At 39.5% G+C, this 11,042-nt stretch overlaps 1 protein-coding gene and 1 long non-coding RNA gene across 2 annotated transcripts; one reads left to right on the forward strand and one right to left on the reverse strand.

Annotated features, from left to right (window-relative positions):
* Positions 1-58: 58 nt before the first annotated feature.
* Positions 59-2,660, forward strand: LOC145420103 (uncharacterized). Its single transcript, XR_013901386.1, has 3 exons — positions 59-177; positions 1,469-1,557; positions 1,724-2,660. It is a non-coding gene; the product is annotated as an uncharacterized LOC145420103 (long non-coding RNA).
* Positions 2,386-7,416, reverse strand: LOC113036186 (uncharacterized). The gene is made up of 5 exons (XM_026192338.2): positions 7,286-7,416; positions 4,598-4,856; positions 4,312-4,345; positions 3,981-4,167; positions 2,386-3,304 (listed from the first exon to the last, which is right to left on the reverse strand). Exons 1-5 carry the CDS (start codon positions 7,338-7,340, stop codon positions 2,949-2,951), a joined length of 891 nt encoding a protein of 296 aa, XP_026048123.1. The 5' UTR covers positions 7,341-7,416; the 3' UTR covers positions 2,386-2,948.
* Positions 7,417-11,042: the final 3,626 nt, after the last annotated feature.

Below are 11,042 nucleotides of genomic sequence, written 5' to 3' on the forward strand. Positions count from 1 at the left end.
AGTTAATTTCATGTTTTAAATGTTAGTAAAATGCGCCACCCTGTGGCCCCTTTAAGTCGATATTTTGTGACAGTAGAAGAAGAGTTAGACAGGAAGTTCATGTTTTCTTGCTATGCTGTTTCAAGATGGCTGCTCCACATTTGTGTCCTTCTTTGGGTGTTTGTTAAAGCATTGTCTGTAAGTATTTAATGGTAAAAAGCAATGAGACACTCCAAGTGTTGTTTTTATGTGTGATGGACCACAGTTAACAAGTTTTCTATGTGCTATTCATATGTAAATAAGATCGCCAGTTCATATGCTAATTAGCGGTGCTAATCGTCATGCTAGCTTCTCAAATGCATTGTTAGGTCATTGGCACATGTTGTTGTTAAAACAGTACAGATGAGTAATGTACATTTCCACATATGCTTTATTGTTACAGTTTCACAAAATGAAAGAACCAGTAAACTTCATAAGATCTCATCTATTGTCTGGAGTTCCTAGGTTCATGTTTAGCTGTGTGGATAGCTAGTCAGACTTCTAGCGAGGCCATTTCCACAGACACTCTGACAAAGTTTGTAAAGACAATGACTTTCTTAACAATAATAATACATTTTAATTAAAAAAAATAACCCTCCAAAACACTCAAGGACACTGTACACAGCAGAATAGAGACAAGCAAAACAACAACAGGCATAGCAATTTATAAAATTATAAACATAAAACGTAGAGCAAATTTAAAATAGCAGAATGGAGAAGCTCATGTAAAGTAGACCATTGTGAACGGGTGAGTTTTGAGTCTAGATTTAAAAAGAGAGAGGGAGGTGATATTTCTTATATGAGGGGAAAGGGAATTGCAGAGTCGAGGAGCAGAGCAGCAAAAAGCCCTTTGCCCCATGGGGGCTAGCTGGGGGGAAGGGACAGATAATAAGCTCTGTAATAGGAGACTGTGAGCTATGTGATGTAAGGATTCCCAACTTCCTTTTCTGAAGATTGGTTTGTTTTTTTTTAAAAACTGTTAAGATTAGCTAAATGTCATTTTTTGCTTATTGACATAAATGTTTGTAAACCAGTTTTACTGAAACTGTTTTTGTGTGAGAACACAATGCAAACTGTATGTAAGGTTCTAGAATGATTATAGGAACAAAATACCTGATCCCTGTGAAGCAAGAGAAGTTAGCAAAGCAAGTTTGCCTAGGAAATAGCAGCTGCCAGGGTGATGTGTAAGTAAGATCAAGAAAACTTTCTGAGAAAACTTGTGGGATTGCTAAAAATGCAAATCAAACACAAATCCCCAAAAAGCCTTCAGTTGATCCAAGATGCTCTTGGAATCATCCCTTAGTTATGCTGCAATACGCATACTCTAATGGGGGCTTCCCATGATCCACTGAGCATTTCTTCTTCACTCACCTTTTTTACTCACTTTGTGTTTACACACCACTCCGCATTTAATCATTAGTCATTATTAATCCCCGGCTTTCTTCCACAGTGTGTCTTTCATCCTGCCTGCCTCCTTCAACCTCAGCCTTCAACCTGGCTGTTCCTTGATTAGCCTGTTTTTTTTTTTCCTGTCAAAAGGTAGTTTTTTCTTCCACTGTCAATTGCTTGCTCATAGAGAATCTTTTGATTGTTGGGGTTTTCTCTGCATTATTGTAGGGTCTCTAGCCTTACAACGTAAAGCACCTTGAGGTGATTGTTGTTTTGATTTGTCATCCATCCATTCGCTTCCGTTTATCCTTTCCAGGGTTGCGGGGATGCTGGAGCCTATCCCAGCTGTCATAGGGCGAGAGGCGGGGTACACCCTGGACAGGTTGCCAGTCTGTCGCAGGGCTAACACATAGAGGCACAGACAACCATTCGCACTCACATTTACGCACAGATTCACACCTATGGGCAATTTTGATTAATCAATTAACTTGTTCCCACTAACTGCATGTCTTTGGACTGTGGGGGGAAGCCAGAGTACCCAGAGGGAACTTCAATGATAGAGATGTAATGACATTGCTATTTTAGCTGTTACTCAAACTGTTTTTTGTCTTTTCAGTCAGATTTATATCTACAAGAAATGGTACAACTTGTTCCTTTCAGTGTGGGTAACTCTAACAGGAAAAAGTTGTACTTTACTGTTTGTCCTGGCTGTCAAACAGTAAAGTAATGCCAAGCAGTAAGACTTTGGGTATTTTAAAGCAGTCATAATATAATTTTAAAAAAGTGATGCTTATGATAAAAAAAATGAATGGATGTCTTGACTATAATAATCTGCTTGATACACACATTAAGCATGTGCATTTTCAGGTTATGCATATCCCCCTCTTGTACAGATTTGCTTCAAAATCCCTCCTCCCCAGACCCTGGCCTATGTCTGCACTGCTGCAGTTTGTTTGTTCTAGAGAGACAAGCACAAAGTCATGTTGACAAAAGGATTTAATGTGTTAACCTTTAAACTGCATTCCATGTATAATTACACTGTGCACACAGGTGAAAGGGTAATTTCCAAAAGCAGGGCAGAAGACACTGAGAGAAATGTGGACGAGAAAAAAAACATTCAGTTCAGTGAGATCATCTTTTCTCAAATTTATGACACAAATCCAAATCTGAGAAGAAAAAAAAACAAAAAAAAAAACATACCCAATTTCCTTCAGGATCAACCTTCAAGATCAATAAAGTTTTATTGAATTGAACTGAAATCTGAGACTAATATGTTCTTATAAATGTCTGTGTGACTGGAATCAGACTGCTGACCCAGTTAATATCAAGTCATCATGGCATGGAAAAAGTGATACAACACAGACAGTGTTTACAGGAGTAGGGCTTATTTATGATTAACCTGAGGAGCATTGGCACAAAGCCAGGAAGCACACCTTTATTGATTGCTAAATTAGTCCTACAGATTACCCAACAGCTGATTAGTAAATAACAACATACTTATATTACAAACATCAATATAAGGAATTTGAAAGCCCTGTCAACTAAAAAGCAAATCCTCCACAGTCAAATGCATCAAAGTCGGAGTCTCCTTCGAAGTCGAAGCTGTTAAAGTGTGGGGAATCGACATCCTGGCTGCAGGCATGGAAGGAGCCCCCAGCAGAAAGCTCAGAGAAGCCCCCTGTGCCATGGGCAATTTCTGGGGGTCTTGTGGCAAGGGGAGAGGAAGGGGAGCAGGAATTGAGGTAGCCCAAAGCAGAGGAGGCTGCTGCCCCTCCCATCAGTAAGCATACTGCCCTCACTGCCCGGGCATCACTGCTGTTGCCATGGCGAAGACAGTCGGACACACGGTGAGGTGGTGCCACAGAAACACTACGCAGAGGCTGCCGTGACACATTTGCTGTAAAAGATGTAAATGTTGTTAAATTCACAAATTTATGTGTAGTTTGGCTTATTTACCAGCCAGACAGCATATATTATACTAACTGGCTACTATAATACTATTATACTACTACTGGCAATAGTGTATATGTGTGTACTAGACTTAGTATTCATAAACTACTTAAATTAAATGGGACACAGTAGAAATACAATTAAGCTATATTTTTCATTACTCAAAATTAGATCAAAACACGATTAACCCCAACTCTGCCTCTGTGTGCTCTGTTACGGCTTTGCAGGTGCTTAAGGACACCATCTGTCATGCTCAAAACAACAGAGCACTAAATTATAAAGGAAAAAACAAACATGAATTGTCCAAATGCATCACATTTAGCAAATTAAATTAGTCAGAGCTTCAGTAATTAAGATGCAGTTGTAACTCTAATAAAGCAACAGCTGTGTGACAGATGTGATAATGTGTAGTTTTAGGCATAAATGCTTCAGAAATGTGTATTGTCAAATTTCTGAATGTGCTTCCCATTTGTTTTATTCACAAATCATTTTATATCCATTAGTTCATTAATTAACCAGATTAGAGTTTTTGTTCATTTGTCTTGTTTTTTCTGTTTTGTGAAATTAATCAGCACCCTTCTTCAATCTACTGTCAAGTAATTACAAATGGCCTAAGAGCTGACCTTGGTTTTGCCCTCTCTCTCTGAAGGAGCCTCCCCGTTCAGTGACCCTAGTCAAAGGAGGGGTGCCCTCACCAACCCTTGGTGACCCGGGGTCTTTATCACTGGCAGAGTCGGGCAGGGGGTCTCTATCTGTGATGCAGGGAGTGAGGCTGCGTTGTCTCTGAAGTGTCAGGGGTGACATGACACCCTAGCAAATTGGAAAAAGTAAACGTTATTATATGATAGAAATAAACAGTCTACAATTGGAACAGGAATCTAACAAATTAGCAGTGAGAAACATAGAGAACACAATTTGTTTTAATATTAAATAAAACAGTGCTACCTAACTCACCTCTCTCACTTTCCTGATGACCTTCAGCCAGAGCCTGTGAAAGATAATGACATGTCATGATGTTTGAAACAGATCCAAAGTTTTATTTTTTATTTTTTCAACAGCAGAAAAGCCTGATAATCACGTGCAGTAAATTTATTTGGTAACAAGTAGAGCAAAGGAAACCTAAATTTCAGAATGTATGTGTGTGTAAATATGCCACCATGTGCAAAACAACTGATAGTGAATGGGTAAAGGACATCTGAGCTCCAGAGGGAAGGAGACAAAGAGAGAGCGTGAGACCTACGTGCAGTCGTCTGGGTTGTCTGAGAGCAGCAGCAGGAACTTGTTCTGTGGCAGGATAAGAGCAAAGCAGCAGTCCCTCCTGCCCCCTGGAGGCAACTTGGGCAGGTCAAGTATTTCTCGTCCCTCTGCAATTGACTCACAGCTGCTATGTAGTGCTACTACTTGGTCTGGAGGGGACTCTGCATCCCGGCACACCAGCAGGTTACCCTCTATGGTCAGCACAAGGTACTTCTCCTTCCACTGCTTAAACATGAAGCCACCTTCAGAAAAAAGAAAACAGTACAAGTAGGCTCATAAATAGGAGATGAATCAAAAAGTGCCAGAACAGCCAAAACAAGCTGAACAGGAGGTCCTTCTGACTAATCAGACAAACAAGTCCCAAAAAAACAACTGTAAAAAAATAACTGTAGCAAAAGCACAGAGAAAATGTTATGTTCTGCCATTTATCATATCATCTGAAGTTGTTTTTTCTGAGGCTTTTCAGTCTGGTGCTGTTTAGTCTGACTGAAAGAAACTGATGGACATTATGGACAATGCCAGGCATCCTCTGCACACGGCCATTAACAACCAGAAGAGTCTGTTCAGTGACAGGTTGCTTCTCCCAAAGACAAGAACTAACAGACTTAAAAACTCCTTTGTCCCACACGCCAGCAGACTGTTTAACTCCTCTCTGGAGGGGAGAGGGAGGGGAAACAGGAGGACAAAGGAGGGGGGAACAACTAAGCTGTAGTGCCTCTTCACCTCACTGTGCAATACCTTTTGTGCAATACTTTTGTAAATAGTCAACAGTGCAATAGACTCAATACTTGAAATGTGCAATTCACTTTTATTTTTATTCCTATTTATTATATTTATCCCCTTCGTATATTTTATTTATATTGTCTCTGTATTTATATATATGTGTGTGTGTATAACTCTGTAACTTCTGTCGGTGCTGTGCTTTTTTGGAAATCGAATTTCCCAGAGGAACCCACCCGAGGGATTAATAAAGTTCTATCTAATCTAATCTAGTCAGAAGTCTCATGTGTTTTTCAATGGAATGTGATGTTTTTTGTTTATGGTTTGACATCTGAGACCGTTTGATCTGATGTCTGACGATGGTTTCCTGAAACCTGAAGATGTCTTAAAATGTACACCATAGCACTGATCAATGACAGTTGATCTGATCTCACTCCCTTTGTTTGTCAGTGTTGTTAGTTTCGGTCATTACTGTTTATAAGGTTAGGGAAACTGGCATTCAGCTGACACTGAAGAAGTCACTTGGATGAGTGACGAAACATTTGTTGCACTGAAAATGTTACATCCAGATGAACAGAATCAATTTTTTGAGAATTCCTTACCTGGATGATTGAACATGAATCAAGATACTTCCGTATTAGTAGTAATGTTACTGCTGGCATTGTATGTCCAGAACTATAACGGTGTTGTTTGTTTGGTTGTATGCTTGTACTTTCACTAACTTAACTGAAAGTTTCACAAACAAATAACACAATTGTTTAATGAGCAGGTTCTTTGATAGAAATGTTCTATTTTTGTCAGTTTCAGTGATATAATTGGATACTTATTGCAGTGGCATAAACACAACTATAACAATGTCCAATAAATTGTTTGGGGGGTTTTATGAGCACAAACAGCAGCCTCAAAATCACACTGATTAAAAATTACAACAGTCAGAGAAAGTCACAGGATCAACTTATGAAAACAACAACAATACCAATAATAATACAAAAATAATGATACCTTGTCTTTGAAACAAGGCAGATCCATAATATCAAAAATCAATAGAAACAGCTTGAGTCAAATGTAATGCGTTTTTGTATTAAAAAGAAACTGAAATATTCTCATTTTTGGAACAATGAGTTTTCAGGACAGGACGCACACGACGGTGTTAGACTGCAGACAGTAGAAGGTGAGCACATGTTGATAGACAAGATCTGCTTTATTTCTCCATACAGCGGATTAAAGCAGGTGGATTTGCAAGCGAGCAAGGGAGGGGGGTATAGGAATTTTTGATTGATTGTTTGTTATTATGGCGTCTACTATACCTGGGAATACTAATATGACAACAACTGCATTAATTTGACTGCAGATTTCAACCTTTAGATTAATATCCCTAAATTTTATTAGCTCTATTAGTCTGCATAAGTCAAGAGAGGAAGAAAAACATTTGAAGTACCAAAATAGCTACTTAACTGTTATCAACTGTGACACCACTCTGAAATGAAAACAAGGGCAATAAAAAACAGATGTAATATAAGTAAAGAGAGACGCTGGCCAAGAGCCGGTTCATGACTTAGCTTGAAAATCATACTGGCTGGCTCTTAGGCTGACATTGCTCATGTAAGAGTTGGATTGGTGTTCTGAGACAGTGTTGTTTTCCACCGATTGTGAAGTCAGCAGCCATATAATCTATACTGGCTTTAAAAGAATAAACACTAAGAATTTATTACACCTTGGAGAAAATAAGCATAAGACAATCAGAAAATCTAAATTAAAGACATAGTTTGGTCATATTTGACAGCAAAGCAACTGAGATCTTCAAAAACCCTATATAATTACTAACTTTGGCCTAATTTGCAGAATGAGCACAAAAGGACAGTAAACAAAATCAGACCAAAGCATTCACATCAAACTTTACATGACGACTGCAGAGGGGTTACTGTGGATAAAAGGATAGAAGCAGCCCTACCATATTTTTTGAGGAAGCCTCGATGAACACCTGCTGTGCTCATGTCTGTGGTCATCACAGCAACAGGAACTGAAATGAAAGGCAGAGCACTGATGCTGAAAAATAGGGTAAGAGAAAGAGGGAGAGGGAGAAGCGGGAGAGAGAATAATCCCCACTATTTAGGCCTTCCCTCTTTAAACCCATGCTGTTGTGAGTGGAATTGGAGCCATGCCTGGTTATGCACATATAAACATCATATGAGCATAAGAGGCCCAAATAATCATCACAGCAAAGCATAAATCCCACCAAAAAGATGATTTATGGTTTATACTGCAACCATTACCAGATGTCATGTTGGACACCCTCCCTGAGCAACATACACACACACACGCTTCAATTTCCAGTTCCACACAGAAAATATGAGAGGTGCATAATTGCTTATCATTAAACTGGTAAACCTGTCAAACCTGTATCTTAGCGCATCCCTGCGCCCTTGAATGGCTTCCGAACAAGGGCTCGGATCACCTCCTGCTCAGAGAGATTAAAACAGAGGGATTATTATTCTTGCACAGCTGGAAGCCTGTTGTTGCACTGCTGTGGATAGGCCCAACCAAGATTTTAATCTGTTCAAACCTGGAATATGTGGCCCCATCCAAGTAACCACCTCTAAGATATTACATGTCTTTCATCATCATATATCCAAGTGAGATTAAATGCTATTCACTGTGACATTCTGGGTTTGCTAATCGCTGTTAGAATGACGTTACGTAACAGGAGGGATCCTAGAGAGACGCTCTCATGCTTTGATGAAACTGGTCTTCAATAAATGGGTTGTAAGGTGGTGGTAGTCTGAAAGATGTGGGGGCTAAATACAGGAAGCAGATTTCAGCAAGCAATGTGAAAATAAATGGGCAAAAATATTTACACACCTTCAGTGTACATTGTATATTGTACCTTTAACACCTTGAATACATGAGGCTTAAATCTTTGACCTCTGGTTTAGTGATCTGCCTACAGTAATGTGTAACATGCCACATGGGATCACCAACATGCCAAAGCATTTGTTTGAAATTGTTACTGCAGCCCTTGATGCGTGTCTCTAGGTTTTTGTTCACAGACATATCTGTCTCTGTTTAAAGTTTATGACAAGCAGAGCTATTGAGGAGTTAGTCAAAGCCAGGAGATGACATAAAATCAGATAATCCCACTGGAAATTTTATTTTCCCATCAGACAGCTCCCTTTGAACTCTATGTGTGACAGAAAAACAGGATCTTACACTGTAGCACATAGATATCATTTGCTTTGCTGTCTGTTGCTAATTCAGCGTTTCTATTACTGGCTAATTTCACCAGTGAGCTGAAAATAAAACAGCAGAAAGCTCTCATTGCAAGGTTTAATCTTGTTGCACACCTCTCCAAGCAAAGAACAAACATGAAGTAATAATATCTGGTGTTTTTGGCCTGGTTTAGTCAACTTTAAAATAAAAACTGACATCAGTACTGATAGAAGGATGTTAATTAAATTGTGCTTTCAAATTATTTGGGAGTGTAGAAAAAAATCATCATATTAAGTATTGAGTATAAAATCTTTTACACTCTATGGCTGAAGTAAACTTTCACCGTCTGCTTTTTGTTGAGTCCGTCTGTCTTCAGTCTGATGGAGTGCAGCTCAATTTGATTTAAATCAGGGGATTGACTCTACTATTTGAGGACATCGCCTTTTCACCCTGTTAAGCTTTTGTGTTGTTTTTGCACTATGTTAGGCATTGCTGCCCTGCTCAAATTAAATGTTTTCCCAATAGGTTTTGTACATTTGGCTGAATCTGAGCTCACACTCTTGTATAGCTCAGATTTATCAGCAAATGCCAGTGTTAGATCCATTGGCAGCTATACTCAAGTCATAACAAAAACACCAATGTGTTTGACCGATGAGGTCAGTTTGGGTCAGGAGCCTAAGCTGACCGCCTTTAAATGATCTTCATTTAGGTTTGTTCAGAGACTTTCTCAGGACTGATTGTTCTTCCATGAATTCAGTTGCAGTTTGAACAAAATCACCAGCAGGGGGCATAAGAGCCTTCAACTTCAGGCAGTCAGTCACTACAGTCTATTTTAATGAATCATCAGGGTTGAGTGGAGCAGTTTGGCTGTCAAGTCTGCAGTAAGGAGAAGGAAAAAGAAGAGGCCCTCAGCTCATTATCCGCACCACCGGGGGGATGTGTAGCTGGGAGAGTAGCAGGAAGGTGTTTCTCATGTCTTCCAGCCAATAGACACTCTTCTTCAAGACAGGTTGTTTTGTTAATAAGCATTTGAGATTATCAGGGATATGAGCTCAGCACTAGCCTACTACTCTGTGAGTAGCTGGGGCCCATACAGTTTGTTTTGCCGGTTAAAGTGTTTTATAACCTAGACCATTCGCTTTTAATTCTGTTAATCCACTTGAGCTTCGTGTAAAGGTCTTTAAATCTTTGGGTCTTGGTGTGTGATGAATCAGATTTTAGCGTGACTTGAACCTAAACACTCCTTGAGTCCTAGACCTGATGCCCCTCCCCCTTTATAGCCAAACATTCACTCCTTCCAGGTCCAACTAGCCACGAAACTTTGTGTTTTGGAGTTGAACACCCCGCTTTCTTATGCAGGACCACCCTCTGCGACCCTCTTCCCTCCCTCCACTCTGTGCTTCTATCAGGGAGCAGTGAGAGCACCATTGCTCAGGCCCCGATTGAAAGGAGAGCATATACAATGGGGTCTTTCTCAGTGGCTCTCTGTCTCCATTAAAAACCCTGGGAACACAACACTGTCCGCAGAGCTACTCTTAAAGGGGCAGTCGGACTGAGTTCTTCGCAACCTGAGTTCCAGCCCATCTCATTGTTTTCAGAGAAGAAGAAAAAAAAAACAGAAATATACACAGCAGATCAATTCATTCATGAATGATATGAGAACCCTGCAGGGACTTCTCTCACGCAGCAAGAAGCATTTCCTCTCGCACACACAGAACACACTTCAGACATCGCGATCTACAACAGTAACTTAGATGTAAATCAAGGAAAGCCGCAGTTATTTAGACTACAGCTGAGAGTGCTTCAAATTGTTATGACTGAATCCGGATTTTCAAACAAATTCCCAGACATCGTGATGGTGACTCTGTTTGTGTAGAATGGAGTAAATGCAAACAAAAATAGTTTGAATATTTTTCTGTAATGCGTTAATGCATTTTTGCTGACATCACGTTTGCTTTTGACTGGTTGGAATAACAAATCGACATGTTCAAATGTTTTAAACAGCAGCAAGATAATGAAGAATTAATAACAAAACCTGCTAAACCTGGATATGGTATTTTAATAGTAGTACTTTTAAACATTTATATGTTTTAATTATTATAAAACAGTATACAGAAAAACAATAGACGTGTATAAGCAATTAACTTTGACAGCGCGATTTAAAAATATATATTTTTCTTAGGAAAAAAAGAAAAACGTTTATTATTAAAAAGGCAGGTCTGTAACATTATGTTTTCTTATTATATGTACATGATGCTGTCATGTTGCACACACTGAAATGCACAGGCTTGTGTTTTAAACAGTGTTTCAAGCGCGAAACGGTTGATTTACGGAGACATTTACAACTTCTGGGCATCCCTGTGTAATTAAAAAGCGAATGGGAGATTGGGCCGAGACAATCAGCATGCCGCAGAGTTTCTCACATCCTTTGAGAAAAGGAGGGAGACTGTGGAGAAGGGGGAGGAGGATGAGGAGGGTGGAAAGAACTTGAGTTGAGGAAT

The sequence above is a fragment of the Astatotilapia calliptera genome, chromosome 14 (genome assembly GCF_964374335.1).
Source record: "Astatotilapia calliptera chromosome 14, fAstCal68.1, whole genome shotgun sequence".
Taxonomy (NCBI): domain Eukaryota; kingdom Metazoa; phylum Chordata; class Actinopteri; order Cichliformes; family Cichlidae; genus Astatotilapia; species Astatotilapia calliptera.

Bases quoted from the DNA above. Each gene is read 5' to 3' on its own strand.
- LOC113036186 (XM_026192338.2), bottom strand. From the start codon at position 7,340: ATGACCACAGACATGAGCACAGCAGGTGTTCATCGAGGCTTCCTCAAA. The intron at 4,346-4,597 runs GTAGGTCTCACG...TATCTTTCACAG, and splicing joins GACAACCCAGACGACTGCAC to GCTCTGGCTGAAGGTCATCA. The intron at 3,305-3,980 runs GTCAGCTCTTAG...CATCTTTTACAG, and splicing joins AGAGAGAGGGCAAAACCAAG to CAAATGTGTCACGGCAGCCT.